This window comes from Neoarius graeffei, chromosome 20 (assembly GCF_027579695.1).
Source record: "Neoarius graeffei isolate fNeoGra1 chromosome 20, fNeoGra1.pri, whole genome shotgun sequence".
NCBI classification, from domain to species: Eukaryota; Metazoa; Chordata; class Actinopteri; order Siluriformes; family Ariidae; genus Neoarius; species Neoarius graeffei.
Genome location: NC_083588.1, coordinates 66,358,877 through 66,375,320, shown reverse-complemented (window position 1 = coordinate 66,375,320; position 16,444 = coordinate 66,358,877). Strand labels below are relative to the sequence as shown.

General features: G+C 43.4%; 1 protein-coding gene across 8 annotated transcripts in view; it reads left to right on the top strand.

Moving 5' to 3' along the window:
- The window catches only part of setd1a (SET domain containing 1A, histone lysine methyltransferase), a 46,550-nt gene extending 40,293 nt beyond the window's left edge, over nucleotides 1-6,257 (top strand). For all 8 annotated transcript variants that reach the window (XM_060902304.1, XM_060902303.1, XM_060902305.1 and 5 more), the window contains 2 exons: nucleotides 2,817-2,954; nucleotides 5,193-6,257. In XM_060902304.1, the coding sequence (XP_060758287.1) occupies nucleotides 2,817-2,954; nucleotides 5,193-5,366 (312 nt within the window). In that variant the 3' untranslated portion in view covers nucleotides 5,367-6,257. The remainder of the gene's footprint in view (nucleotides 1-2,816; nucleotides 2,955-5,192) is intronic.
- The last annotated feature ends 10,187 nt before the right edge of the window (nucleotides 6,258-16,444 follow it).

The window sequence follows — 16,444 nt, the reverse complement described above, 5'->3', positions numbered from 1 at the left end:
AGGGGTCTCCTGTGATGGCCTTGGTTCTTCTGAGGCAGCAGGATGTGGAGATGTGTTCCAGGGTGGGCAGAGGGCAGCCGATGATTTTTTGGGCGGTGTTTATGACCCTCTGCACCACCTTCCTATCCACAGCTGTGGAGCCTGCGTACCAGAAACCCAGACAGTACGTCAGTACGCTCTCCACAGAGGAGTGATAGAAGGCCAGCAGCAGCTTAGTGTCCAGGTTGTTCTTCCTGAGGACGTGCAGGAAGTGCAGCCGCTGCTGAGCCTTCTTCACTAGGGCCCTGATGTTAAAAGTCCAGGTGTGGTCAGCGGAGATGTGGGTGCCCAGGAACTTGAAGGTGGTGACAGTTTCCACCCGTTCTCCATTTATGAGGAGGGGGGCGTGGTCCTGTCTTTTCTTCCTGAAGTCCATGATGAGTTCTTTTGTCTTTTGGACGTTCAGGGTCAGGTTGTTCTCTGAGCACCAGAGCGACAGTTTCTCTACCTCAGCCCTGTATGATGTCTCGTCCTCACCACAGATGAGTCCAACCACGGTGGTGTCATCCGCATATTTAATGCGGTTAGTTTAGAAAACAGTCAGGGAGACTAAATTCCCCCCACACCTAACCCCAGAGCGACCCCTTACCCCACCCCCTGAACATAAATCTCACAACACATGATTACTACAAGTACACATTTATTGGAAATCACACATAAACATGTCAGTGGCAAAGTTTGCAGGCTGGCTCAGAGCACTTAATTTTCCTGTTGTTTTTTTTTAAATAGCTCTAAGGCTTGCTCATGGGGGAACTCGCTGACTGGAGGTCCGTTGATGCTGAGGCGCATGCATGCAGCCAGATGGTCCCCCTGCAGTCTGTTTCTGATGTCTGCTTTCACCTGTTAGGCATCAAACGGAACAGACTATATGAGCGAAATGAGGAATATTTATTGTGTGCCCATATTGTTTTTATATAGCAAAGTTACGTTTTCAACTTACCCTGTTGTTGAATCAACTTACCCTGTTGATTGTGGAGAAATCTCTCTCACAATTCACGCTTGACACTGGCACGGTCAGGGCTATTGCTGCCAGCTTGCTTAAGGATGGGTACAGTTGGCACCACTCGTCATGCTGACATGCCAGTGTTTTCAAAATGTTAAGCTGAAATTGAAGAGGGTCTGAAATATTGATCTTAAGAGTATTTAGGCTTATCTGTAAATGGGATGGGCGGCACGGTGGTGTAGTGGTTAGCGCTGTCGCCTCACAGCAAGAAGGTCCGGGTTCGAGCCCCGGGGCCGGCGAGGGCCTTTCTGTGTGGAGTTTGCATGTTCTCCCCGTGTCCGCGTGGGTTTCCTCCGGGTGCTCCGGTTTCCCCCACAGTCCAAAGACATGCAGGTTAGGTTAACTGGTGACTCTAAATTGAGCGTAGGTGTGAATGTGAGTGTGAATGGTTGTCTGTGTCTATGTGTCAGCCCTGTGATGACCTGGCGACTTGTCCAGGGTGAACCCCGCCTTTCACCCGTAGTCAGCTGGGATAGGATCCAGCTCGCCTGCGACCCTGTAGAAGGATAAAGCGGCTAGAGATGATGAGATGAGATGTAAATGGGATGATGGCGTCGTCCGTTCACCTATATAGCCTATTAAAACACCGACGCCGGCCGCTATGGGATACAATACGGCCGACGCCGGCCGCCATGGAATCTAATGGGATAAATTATAGCAATAATTATGATTAATATAAAGATCTTGATTATTCATCGTTAATTCTCCCGACAATCGGCGAAGAAAACGTAATCAAATGCCCATCCCTAGTTCGAATGACTTATTTTGCACGAATGAATCTTACCTGCCCAGTTTCTTCATCTGTCGCCTTTCGTTTTTTTGGCGAAATACTTCAACAAACTCATCTGCAATTGAAAGATATTGCGTCGACGTTATCAGTCGACTTAATTAAGCTCAAATAAAAACTAGCGCTCTGGCGACAGGCTGTAATGAAATCGAAAAAACTGCCCTTACATTTCTCACGAACTATATCTGGAAAATGCCAAACGATAATCTATCTAGAAGATCTATGTAGTTGTTTACATGTGGATATTCATCCCCTCAGTTTGTGAACGGACTAATCTACCACAGAAGACCGGGAGGCCAAACGAGACGTCTCGGCAGTAGTCAGTACTCAGTATGTAACATAACGTGGCCTAACATAGTTTTACATAACGTAATTATGTGACATAACGAAACATACTTTCAAGTAACACTGGAAATGTAAGGGAACATAACATCTGCTGTCTACTTTTCAAGAATTGTTGCCAACACTTACCTTTCCCAATTTGACAGCTGAAGTGACAGCCGCGTAGCAGTTAGTTTACCTCAGGTTGGCTTGGCTACGCTGCTCCAGGCGGAACGTTGTCCAATCAGAGCCCACGGCGACCCGTGGAAACCAGTCAAGTAACTGCTAGCTCGGCCAGTGGAACTGCGCTTCACCCCAAACGCAAAGACTGGGCAAGCAACGGATAATGTAGTGGAATACATATAGCTCCTAGGGGTATTCCTGAAGGTGCGGCGGCAAAAATCAAGGTGCGGCGGCCCGCCGCAGCCAGTTGTACATAGCGGAAACACAGTAAGGGATGTGGCTGTACGCGTGTTCATTTTAAAATACGGTAGAAGAAACTCTGGTGTGTATTTCTAGGTACTGGACCTGCAGGAGTTAGTTGCTGTTCTTCAGAACTATAGCTGTGATTGTGAAACTGGGTGGGGTTTTATTTATTTGAAGAAAATGCTAGACTTTGGTGTTGAACTGTGTCTGATGTGTGTGTTGTGTGATTTTTGTTTTCAGATGGTGGCTGATAATCGGGAGAAGCGATACGCTCAGGAAGGCATCGGGAGCAGCTACCTGTTCCGTGTCGATCATGACACCATCATCGATGCCACCAAATGTGGGAACCTGGCTCGCTTCATCAACCACTGCTGCTCTGTGAGGGCGCGCGCACACACACACACACACACACACACACACACGCGCGCGTTTATTTTCCTGAAGCAGAACAGTCTTGTGTAATATTCTGCTGAAAGCTCAGAACGTTTGGTTCATCCGCTGGCTTGTGTAACTTGGCACGCCCACGCAGGACTCTATTTCAACCTGATAAACTGTGCTGAGTGTATTATAGTTTATTTTTAAGCTCAAAGTGATTAATGCTCAGGTCACATGATGTATCACATGAGGCTGAATTCGTAAGCAGTAGTTTGCAGGTAGGAATGATGTCATTTTTGAACATGGAGACGTCTACGGACAAAGTGGGTGGGTAATATGTACTGTGTAACTCATTTAAACGCAAGACGTGGTGCTGTGTTTCTTGTGGTTGCTGTGAGCCGCCATTTTGCTGTCACCGGGGAGGGAGTTTCTTTGTAGTTGAGAAACTGAGGGGAGTCTTTTCTTTCTTTTACTGGTTGGAGGCTGGGAATTACAACTTGAACACAGTATAACATCATGAAGCTACACGAGGATTCCATCCTGTTAGAGAATGTACAGAAATGCATTCGGCTAATCCTTTCCTGAGCCAATCTGCACAGAGTTCCTAGGCCTGCAAAAAACTTTAACGGTGGCGTTATGGTTATCCTGTTATATCCGACTAATTATTAAACGTTTATAGAGATGTTACGAAGGAAGTCACAGAGATCGTCTGTGCGGCTATAGTGGTTAGCTTACTTTGCTGATGTATAAGAAGCCGATGTTTCATGCCTTTTACTTTTTCCACTTTATCACAATCTTAGAATTAATTTTAACAACAAGTAAATCATGTATTTTAGGCTAAAATTTGGCTCCTAGCTTTTTGCATCAGAAAAAAAATGGACAGGACACGCCCACAAGAAACGAGTGAATAGATGCTGCTGCTATATGATGATGATGATGATACTTATATTTGTCATAGAGATGGCACTGATCTGATCCCTGCACCACATAACAGTGGATCGGATTTCAGAGAGTAAAGTCACGGAATCAGTCTGGACCTGTTACAAATGGAAAAGACTGGAATTGTGCTCGGAAAAGTTTACTCTTCAGTCCTGACGAGTCTGTTATGTTTGCAGTGCACATGATTTAGTGTTAAAGCTGGGGATTTTATTTCTTTATTTTTTGGTCAAATGGGTATCGATCAGATGATGCTCCAGGTTTCTGTATCAGATGCAGGAGAAAGCCGTCTCAAAGTTGTCATGTTTTCAATAAAGTTCGCAGTCAGGAGGATTTATAAATCACGAGTCTTTGCCTCACTCAACCACGAGTGTTACAGTCCGAAATCTTAATGGAATAAACAAATATTGTGTAATCGTAGCTTCTGTTAAAATTTTTCCATGAAGTCTTTGGGTGGTTGTTGGAGAACTCGACTGATGGGGATCAGATTGAAGGTCCTTGGATCCTGCGTTCACACTAACAAGTGACTGATCAATTGTCCACGTACACGCGCAACACGGCGCAGCTTTTATACTGAGATTCTCCATTTTATGCAAATTAGTTATAAAAAAAAAAGTAATGCAACAAATCCAAATAATTGGCTCAAGTGAAATTCTTTTGACCAATCTTATCGCCTGTGTGTGGTGTTTGTGGGTGTGGCCTATTCAGTGTGGTGGGTTTTTTAAAATTAAGTTCTGTGTAACTTCTAACTAATGAAACGCCAATCAGTGTGAGAATTGAATTATTTTTGTTACCTGCTCAGTTTCTCAGATTCGATTCTCAAACCGTGCAAACTGTACTAGCTACACACTTGCCAGAGACACCCGCGATCTCTGCTACTTCCTTCCCAGCTTCAGTTTTCTTTGTAACGTCTCCACGTGTTTAGAGGTCATGTTCAAGTTGATTAAATCTGGAAAGAAAATCTCAACTTCAGCGATTTTTATAAAAACGAAACCAGTTTATTTTGGAAATTTGGAAAAAATGTTTTGGGTTAATTTGACTTTTTTTTTTTTAATCAGTGAACGATAACACTAATTAAATAATTTATTAAAATTGCACTAGCGACCTGCGTTAAGCGAGTGCTACATTCCTTGACGTTGGTGTCTGACCAAGTCTCACGATCAAGCTCGCGAATATGCGGTTAGCTTTTCAATCATGTACTTATTAGAAGAATAACATCGGTGTTGGTTATTAATTAGTCTGTAAAAATGCGGATACAATTGTTTCCTAACTTTTTTTAAAAATTGTCCTTGTGATGTTTTGCAGCCAAACTGTTATGCGAAGGTCATCACCATTGAGTCCCAGAAGAAGATCGTCATTTACTCCAAGCAGCCCATTGCTGTGAACGAGGAAATCACGTATGACTACAAGTTTCCCATCGAGGAGAACAAAATCCCCTGTTTGTGTGGAACAGAGAACTGCAGAGGAACGCTCAACTAAAGCCCCTCACCCCACCCCACCCCACCCCAGCGCAGGACAGATGCACAGCATCCTGGGTCACATGTCTCGGGAGTCAGTGTGGCCGCTCGGATACATTTCCACTCATGAAGCTAATGGACATGACACGCCTACAGTGCGTCTCCATAGCAACGACATTTTCCCCCTCAGAACCTCCCCCTCAGAACAAATCGCTGAGCTCTGATTGGTGGATTCTGATTTTTTTTTTTTAAATTAAATAAGGACGGGTCTTTTCTTGAGCCCTGACGGATGAGTGGTAGAGATGACTGATGGATGAATCTGTTGATTTGAAGTATTTTCATTTTTCAGAAATGCTCACGATTCTTCTTTCTCGTGACCTGTACAAAAATAGTGGCACCTATTACAGGTTGAGAGCAGTGTGGCTCTTCTTTCACTTCCCGTCTCAGGCAATTCCTCCAACTGAAAGATGAACGAGTTCAGAAAGATTCTCCGCTGATTTTATTATTATTATTATTGTCACGTTTGCAATTTAACGCCATGTTTATTGAAAACATCATCTGTTTTTCTCTAACGCAGTAGAAAACCGGAACATAGTCATCTGTATGTCTCTGTATTTTACATTTATTTTCCTAAATTTCATACATGCGCTCGGCTTTGTTTAATTTAACACTATCCCCCCCCCCGAATTGATCGGCGCTAGCCGCGCAGCTCCGTGTCTGGTGTAGCGAACGTCGTTCTCTCACAAATCATATTGAACGTCTTTAGTGAGCTGTTTTGTTCTTAGCTAATAAACTCCCCTTGTTGTAACTTGAGCTAATAAGATCAAACCGACCGAAGGAAACGATGCTCTGTACTGGATTGTTACTGAAACAAGTTTTTAAACTGTTAAAATAAATTTTTCAGTCTGCCGCATGACTATGATGTGTAAATATTTTCAGCAGCAGTGAGCGAGTGAACATCACTGTAGTCTGGGTTTGTCTATTTAAAAAAAAAAATTTTTGTTCTGAGAGAACATGACTGAATTTAATAATAATAATAATAAAACAGGGTTTCTGGATCGTTGTTTTCATCCTCACAAGGTTCATTTGATCATAAAATTTAAGAACTTTTTTTAAAACACTGCTTCAGTCCTGCAGGATTAAACTCCTCCCCCTTTTTTTTTTTTTGCTTATAAATGACACCGTGCTCAGCGACTTCTCCAAAAGAACACCATTGTGTGTGTGTGTGTGTGTGTGTGTGTGTGTGTATATATATATCAGTACAGACTCGCGCATTTAAAAAAAAAAAAAAAGGGTCAAAAATGTGTGTAAATATTGTAGAGGTGTTTGTTTCTTGTAGAAACGCACTGGTTCCGCTCTGTAAATATTCCTCCTTTTCCTACTTTTTTCCCATCACCAGAAAAAGAATTGTACATACGGATCATTCACTTATTCGTTTTTTTTTTTTTTTTATTTGATGTATTTTATTATTTGCAATATTTCTCTTGTATTAATGCGTTGGATCCTTTATTAATGGTGCATTAAAATATTTTTTAGAAAAAAACTGAAAACCAGCTGTTGTGGTCGTCTTCCTTTTCTGTGCTTCATGGTTTTAATTCCTGTTTTTTTTGTTTTTTTTTTAATATATACAAGTCTTCCTGATTGTTCCGTGTTCTCTGGTCAACATGGGCGGAGCCAAAGTGAAACCAAATCGGCCAATCACAAATCTGCTCTGATGTTTAATAAATGAACATGGTTTGCCAATCCTGTATCAAAAATAAATAAAACCTTTGGACATGTTTTTGTTCCAAAGCAATTGGTAAACTTATTTGCTAACATTTTTATCCATTTGTAGTTACATAGACCTTCTGTGAAACAAGTTCATAATTGTTTTGATAGCTTTATACAGCACCATAACATTTATTTCCATCCAGAGCTACATTAATGTTTCCATGATCGTGTCTTGACTAGAGAGTGGAACCACACTAAAATCTTCTCCAGCATCCCACAGACTCTGTGAGCGTTAATTCATGTGTAAATGATTCCTCGTGCTCCCTGAACCACTCTTACTATCAGAGCCCTAATTTTATTCCTGTGCCATCAGGGAATTAAACCCCACTGATGTGAACCTGGTCATTCAGGTCGTTGGCCGACTTCATTTTATTGCCCCGTAACGTTGCGGAGTCTCGACCTGACCAACTGAACCAACCCCAGATCATCACACTGCCTCCAGAGGCTTGGACAGTGGGCATTGCATGATGGCGCGTCGCTTCATGAGTTTCCCTGCTTACTCTGACACGCCCATCACTCAGGAATGGGGTCAATCTGGACTCCTCAGACCACATGACCTTCCCTCTTCGCTCCAGAGTCCACTCTTTATGCTCCTCAGTAAACTGAAGCTTTTTCTCCTGGTTAGTCTCACTAACGAGTGTGTTTTCTTAGACACACAGCTGTTTAGTCCCAATCCTGTGAGTTCTCATCCCACTGTGTGGAAACGATCTTAATTTCACTATTAAACATCATGAAGTTGGCGGTTCATCACGATCCTCCCAGGGTTTAATGTCTGTCGGTTCTTAACCCAATTCCAGTCATTTCAGCTCAAATCTCCTTAGTAGTTTTCTTTGCTTGATGCAGGCCAATGATTTGACCTTCTGAAACAGGAACATCTTCCATGAGCACAGGATACACCTTTGATATGTTTGTGTAAGGAATGAAACCACTCACTGCACCGGTTAGGGTTAAAAGAATTGTTGCAGCCGTAACTCATTAATCACGGCAGTAATTATCCAATCAAACGCTCTGTTACATGTTTTGAGATTTAAATCCAAATGGTGACTTTCTGTTTTTGGATAGATGGAAAGAAAAGCTTAACAAAAATGCTTACATGGTGTGTCATGTTTGAACAGTGAGAGTTGAACACTGGTGTATAAATCCTCTGGATCTTCTGCAAACCCTTCAGCTTGAAGAGCTTCTCCTCCCAGATTTGTTGACATTTGTTAACAGAGAACATGAGGAAATCCCTCCAGACCACAAGAAGACGAACAGATGATCTGGAAAAGAATAAAAAGCTTTCTCATATGTTGTTTTTCAGTTTAAACATCTCATCTCATTATCTGTAGCCGCTTTATCCTGTTCTACAGGGTCGCAGGCAAGCTGGATCCTATCCCAGCTGACTACGGGTGAAAGGCGGGGTTCACCCTGGACAAGTCGCCAGGTCATCACAGGGCTGACACATAGACACAGACAACCATTCACACTCACATTCACACCTACGGTCAATTTAGAGTCACCAGTTAACCTAACCTGCATGTCTTTGGACTGTGGGGGAAACCGGAGCACCCGGAGGAAACCCACGCGGACACGGGGAGAACATGCAAACTCCGCACAGAAAGGCCCTCGCCGGCCACGGGGCTCGAACCCGGACCTTCTTGCTGTGAGGCCACAGCGCTAACCACTACACCACCGCGCCACCCCAGTTTAAACATGAAAAGGATTTTAAAACAGCAGGAGGGAAAATGTGAGCAATGTTTTACTGGAATATTTTCACATGTTCTGTGATGACCTGGCGACTTGTCCAGGGTGAACCCCGCCTTTCGCCCGTAGTCAGCTGGGATAGGCTCCAGCTCGCCTGCGACCCTGTAGAACAGGATAAAGCGGCTACAGATAATGAGATTTTCACGTGTTTAATGAGAGAGGAGGATGAAGGACTTCCTGTTCATTTCACCTCCAGCTGTGACACACGAGCATGATTACAGTTAAACTCCACACCGTTACTCCTCACACCACAGCGCTGCTGAATTCTGGGCTCTGATTGGTCAGAAGGTGTTGATTAATTCTCTCTAACAGCAGCTCTGACTGTCGTGCAGCTGAACATCACAGCTTTATTTATAATTAATACGTTATGGTTTCTATAGTAACAGCTCATTCTCAGGAACGTATGAAAAAATTGTTGATGTGAAATGTTTGTGGAAGGAGTCTCCAGTGTGAGCGCTGTGCCACAGTCAGAGGTGAAGCTGGAACTGTAAGTTTTCATCTTCAGGACAGAGGAGTTTACACTTCATTACAGTTTCTCAGGAATGCGATAGAACAAGCTGCAGGTTTTTTTCTCATCGTGAGAGAGAGAGTAGAGGCTGGTGAAAGAACGACTGTTTATCGCTGCTGCAGCGTAAGTGAGAACAGGACCTAACGATTCAAAAGAACATTAAGTTTGTTGTCTGTGAATGTTTTTAAATGTTGCTGTTGATCACTTGCTGTGGTGTCAGAGGAATAAAACACTGGAGAAAATCAGCAACTTCAGGGTGGAGACAGTCATCTGTTTTATCTTTCTCACACACACAGACACACAGTGTTTATTATTTACATAAACACAAATATGATTATTAAAGCTTCAGGAACATGTTTTAAAAATCACATATTGCACCTTTAATTAATATTTGAGTCAGATCTCAGCTCCAGTTGTTTCTGTGAGGTTTTTCTGAATGTTGAAAGCGTGTGTCGATGGAGCCAAAACCAACCGGAGGCTAAAAGAATGTGTGAGTAGTCAGGGCTTCGTCCAGCTGCTCACGGGTTGTGCTCAGTTGTTCACCCTGTGTGGGAGGAGGAGGAGGACGCATCTCCTGAAAGCTGAGAGTGAAACAGCTGATGCATGAAGACTTGAGGGTGAAGTTCACAAAGAACTCAGACACTGCTGGGGTCTTCATTCAGACACAGATTTAAAAGTAAGTTCATGTTTATACTCTTTTATACTCCATGATGACTAGAAGGGGCACCATGCTGCTAATCGGAGGGTTGTGAGTTCCAATCCCAACACCACCAAGTTGCCTGTGTCTCTGTTTGTGGAACTAAATCCCTCAGCTGTGTTCCGTCTCTTTAGAGGTGAAGGAAGAAATGTTTGACATGAGTGACGTGTAAACCACTGACATCACAAAAACACACTGTACAGAAGGCTGATGTGCATGTGGGCAGCACGGTGGTGTAGTGGTTAGCGCTGTCGCCTCACAGCAAGAAGGTCCTGGGTTCGAGCCCCGTGGCCGGCGAGGGCCTTTCTGTGTGGAGTTTGCATGTTCTCCCCGTGTCCGCGTGGGTTTCCTCCGGGTGCTCCGGTTTCCCCCACAGTCCAAAGACATGCAGGTTAGGTTAACTGGTGACTCTAAATTGACCGTAGGTGTGAATTGTCCAGGGTGTACCCCGCCTTTCACCCGTAGTCAGCTGGGATAGGCTCCAGCTTGCCTGCGACCCTGTAGAACAGGATAAAGCGGCTACAGATAATGAGATGAGACATCACTGTTGTGGCGTCATAGTGACTCCCAGGTGCTGATGGGATTCGATCAAATCACCTCCAACACCACAGGAGTAATAAATAAACCTGTCAGGATCACAGACCTGCAGCTGGCCTTGTAGCCACGCCCCCACCCTTTCTTTTCAACACCACTTTCATTCTTGTCCAGTCTGAAATCACGCAGCACCGCTGGACTCTGTGACATCATCACGGGCGTGTCTGCCATGTGAAGACGTTCGGCCGTACCGCTGTTTGAAACATCAAAGGATAGTACCATTAAAACAGCGTTTCTTACAAACGGTTTTGACAAAGCAGATTTTTTTCACAGCTCGCCAGTGAAATAAGCCACGCCCCCAAGTTCATAATGATGTCATGATGACATGTGACTTCAGTCGAACGTCAGGCCATTGTCAGAAAAAGTTGAAAAGTAAAACTACTGGTAAAGAACCAGATCAAGTTTCCAACAAAGGACCAGAAATGTGTGTGAGAGCAGAAACACACACACGAACTTTCCAGGTTTGTGTGTGAAATGTCAGTTTAACCACACTGTGAGCTGCTGATTCAGAGATCAGGCCTGTGGTTTATACGTGACCATCTCACAGGGTTTGGAAAGCAGGCCAGAGTTCTTCTGAACTCACAGACAACTTTACTGGAACATTCAGAACATTGCAACGTTACAAAAATAATGTTCTGGAAACACAGCATACGAACAAATTTATTTGTAAATTATTCACATCACAAATTATCACTTCGATGACCCCCCCCCCCCCCCCCCCCAAAAAAAAAAAAACAAAAAACTCATCTCTCATCTCATTATCTGTAGCCGCTTTATCCTGTTCTACAGGGTCGCAGGCGAGCTGGATCCTATCCCAGCTGACTACGGGCGAAAGGCGGGGTTCACCCTGGACAAGTCGCCAGGTCATCACAGGGCTGACACATAGACACAGACAACCATTCACACTCACATTCACACCTACGCTCAATTTAGAGTCACCAGTTAACCTAACCTGCATGTCTTTGGACTGTGGGGGAAACCGGAGCACCCGGAGGAAACCCACGCGGACACGGGGAGAACATGCAAACTCCGCACAGAAAGGCCCTCGCCGGCCACGGGGCTCGAACCCGGACCTTCTTGCTGTGAGGCGACAGCGCTAACCACTACACCACCGTGCCGCCATAATAAAAATAATAATTAATTAAACACAAAAATTAAAATCTTCAGACCGCACGAGGCGATGAGTTCCTGTGAGGTGATAAATGGATTATGGAGCTCATGATTCTTCACTTACTGACCTGAAAGAAAATTCTCTTCCACATGAAATAAATCCATATGATAAACGAAGGCAAATAAGATGAGCAATTCTGTTTGGAGAAAAGTAATGGCACCCTGTAGATAAAGTGGAAAAATTTTCACTCACTGTACTCACTGTTTACAGTTTTTCTCAATTGCTAAAACACTAAACCCTATTGTCTGAACCAAATGCTCAGTTGTCTGAACCCACTGATTGAATCAATCACTCTTTTGGCAAAACCATAAGCACTTTTCACCTGTTTAGACACAACTTGCCAACGCATTTTCATTGTGACGCACCCGTGCTGCATCATGGTGAGCACAGGTGACAAAAGTCAAACACAATTAAAGCACAGGTGTCACCACTTTAACACAACAACTCAAAACTGATCACACATTTGGCTAATGATGTGAGGGAACATGTAAGCCAGTTCAGAGAGCACTGGTTTGTGAGGCCCTACAATGGATAGAAATCTGAGAGGAAGAGTTTGTGTGAGAGGAGGTCGAGGTGGTCAGTGAAGATAAAGAGCAGTAATATCTGATGAAATCAGAGCTACTGTGATTGACCATGTTCTTGTCCATGGTATGAGCATGAGGGAGGCTGGAGGAAGGGTACAACCAAACATCAGTAGAGTCACTGTGTCCACCATAATCCGAAGATTTAGAGAAGAGAACAGGTAATTACCTTTTCTGACATTATAGTACAATATGTAAATGTTGACAGCAATTAGTCGTCACTCAGGGCCCACTACATCAAGACTGTGTCTGTTCCCCGAGCTCAACAAAAAGGTAGAAATTTTCAGAGAGTTTGTTCCAGTAACCTAATCAAGATAAAATTAGATCAGACTGACTGTACAGCTGCTGCCAGCACCTTTGATCTAAAGGTGGGGCTATTAAATATTAGATCTCTTACATCTAAAGCGCTAATGGTTAATGAACTCATTACTGATCAGGAGTTTAATGTACTGTGTTTAACAGAAACATGGATTAAGCCAAATGAATATATAGCATTAAATGAAGCGAGTCCTCCTGGATACAGTTATATACACCAGCCTCGTCTAACTGGCAGAGGAGGAGGCGTCGCGGTTATTTATAACGATTATCTAGGTGCAACACACAAACCTGGTTATAAATTTAATACATTTGAAGTTCTTCATACTCATATAATGTATGTAGCCTCGAACAATAAGTCTACCCAGTTAATTCCATTGCTTATTATTTACAGGCCCCCGGGGCCATATTCTGAGTTTCTTTCTGAATTTGCAGATTTTCTCAGATCTGGTTATTTCCTTAGACAAAGCTTTAGTTGTCGGAGATTTTAATATTCACTTCGATAACCCAGAAGACCCTTTAAAAACAGCGTTTGTGTCCATCTTAGATTCAGTCGGGATTAAGCAGAATGTCATAGGACCGACCCATAATGGTGGTCACACCCTCGATCTAATACTAACATTCGGGTTAAACGTAGACAATTTAGTCACACTTCCACAGTCTGAAGTTATCTCAGATCATTGTCTCATCTCATTCAAAATATGCCTGAGTAATAATATATGCACCTCACCACGCTACTGTATTAAACGTACTTTCACGTCAACTACTGCACAGAGCTTTATAAATGATCTCCCAGAGTTATCAACTTTGATTGGGTCACTGTCAGCCCCTGCAGAACTTGATCAGGCAACTGAATGCTTAGAGTCAACATTCCGCCATACTTTAGATAATGTAGCTCCTCTAAAAAGGAAAATGGTCAGAGACAAAAAATTAGCACCCTGGTATAATGATGACACTTGCACATTAAAACAGGCCACTCGAAAATTGGAACGTAAATGGTGTCAAACAAAATTGGTAGCGTTCAAATTAGCGTGGAAGGAGAGCTTCCTGAAGTATAGAAAAGCTCTTAGTGCTGCGAGAGCAACATATCTCTCCTCCCTAATAGAAGATAACAAAAATAATCCTAGATTCCTGTTTAATACTGTAGCAAAATTAACCAGGAATAAGTCCACTATAGACACATGCACACCTGCAGTATGGAGTAGCAACGACTTCATGAATTTTTTTAATGACAAAATTGAGAATATCCGACAAAAAATTCAAACTACTAATTTAAGGTCAGACAGTGAAAGTGACCCCGTAGTTAACAATATAACTGTATCAGATCATCAGTTAGAATGTTTTACTCCCCTTAAAGAAACTGAATTACTTTCATTAATCTCTGCATCAAAAGCCTCAACTTGTGTACTAGATCCCTTACCGACACATCTATTCAAACAGATAATACCTGGAGTAATTGAACCGCTTCTAAAAATAATAAATTCTTCTCTTATGATTGGCTATGTACCCAAATCCTTTAAACTAGCGGTTATCAAACCCCTGATTAAAAACCTGACCTTGATCCCTGTCAGCTGTCCAATTATTGGCCAATATCAAACCTCCCCTTTATCTCCAAGATCCTTGAAAAAGCTGTGGCACAGCAGTTATGCTCATATTTACATAGGAATAACATCCATGAAATGTATCAGTCAGGATTTAGACCTCATCATAGCACAGAGACAGCACTGGTTAAAGTAGTAAACGACCTACTGTTGGCGTCTGATCAGGGCTGTGTCTCGCTGCTTGTGTTGCTTGACCTTAGTGCAGCATTTGATACCATTGATCATTCCATTCTTCTGGATAGACTAGAAAATGTTGTGGGAGTTAAGGGAACGGCCCTCTCCTGGCTCAGCTCTTATTTAACTGATCGCTATCAGTATGTTGATGTAAATGGTGATATTTCTAGATGTACCAAGGTAAAGTTTGGTGTTCCACAAGGTTCTGTCTTGGGTCCACTGCTTTTTTCTTTATATATGTTCCCTCTGGGTGATATTATTCGTAAACATTGTATTAGTTTCCACTGTTATGCTGATGACACACAGTTGTATGTCTCTGCAAAACCTGATGAGAGACACCAGCTTAATAGAATTGAGGAATGTGTGAAGGACATTAGACACTGGATGCTTATTAACTTCCTTCTGCTTCACTCTGACAAGACTGAAGTACTTGTACTCGGACCACATACAGCTAGAAGTAGGTTTTCTGATTCCACAGTAACTCTGGATGGCCTTTCTGTTTCTTCACGTGCAGCAGTAAAAGACCTCGGAGTGATTATTGACCCCAGTCTTTCATTCAAAACTCACATTGATAACATCACCCGGATAGCTTTCTTTCATCTCAGAAATATTGCAAAGATAAGAAATTTAATGTCATTGCGTGACGCAGAAAAACTAGTCCATGCTTTCGTTCCCTCCAGGTTGGATTATTGTAATGCCTTACTGTCTGGATGTTCCAATAAGTGCATAAACAAGCTCCAGTTAGTTCAAAATGCAGCAGCAAGAGTCCTTACTAGAACTAGAAAATATGACCCCATCACCCCTGTCTTATCCACACTGCATTGGCTCCCAATCAAATTTCGTATTGATTATAAAATACTACTATTGACCTTTAAAGCACTGAATGGTCTCGCACCACAGTACCTGAGTGAGCTTCTGCTCCTCTATGACCCGCCACGCCTACTTAGATCAAAAGGTGCAGGCTATCTGCTGGTACCTCGTATAGTGAAGGCTACATCAGGGGGCGGAGCCTTTTCTTACAAAGCCCCACAGTTATGGAACAGCCTTCCAAGTAGTGTTCGGGAATCAGACTCAGTCTCAGCATTTAAGTCTCGGCTGAAAACATATCTGTTTAGTCAAGCCTTGTGTTAATGGTGTTTATGAGGTAAAGGTGTAGATCTCGAGGGTCCTCAGACAGAGTGTTTGGTAAACTGGGATGTATGGATGCTGTCAGTCCCCACTCGCTTGCTCACTCGAGTTTGTTGACGGTGTAGTGGCTGCTGCTTTATGTCCCGGGGCCCCTCATGCCTGTGTTACCTTCTGGCTCTCCCCTTTTAGTTATGCTGTCATAGTTAGTTGCTGGAGTCCCTGCTTGTACTCGGTGCAATATGTATACTGTTCCTACTTATTCAGGTGACATTGGGCATACCTAACCACCTGCATTTTCTCCCCCCCACACCCCAAATCTGTCCCTCTGAGTTACATGGAGTCAACAGGAAATCTTTTGGTGGAGAGGGTGGAGACCTCGACTGGCAATCGTAGCCTGCAGGGAATCGGCCGTCAGACATTCTGTCGCATGTCCCAGACCCGGTGAAATGTAACTGAATTGTCTTGGCCAGCCCTAAGGGTCCCATCTGCATCTCATCATTGCTGAGGAGTGTGCTCCCATCACCCAATCAAGCATCCAGCCAGAGCAGGTCATGATATTTTTTTACCATATTAACATGCCATTGTTGTGTATTATGCCTGATGTCAAGACTCTCGTCTCTGTGAGCCTACCACACAGACTTAATACTTGTCATTTTTAGGGCATACCTAACATGTGTTTTCTTTCTCTCTCTCTCTCTCTCTCTCTCCCCCCCCCCCCCCCCCCCCAATCTGTCCCTCTGAGTTACATGTTGGTCCTGGGATTGAGATGCTGGCCTCTTCTGCCCCTCGGACCTGCTTGGTCCATCCTGGTGCCCTGT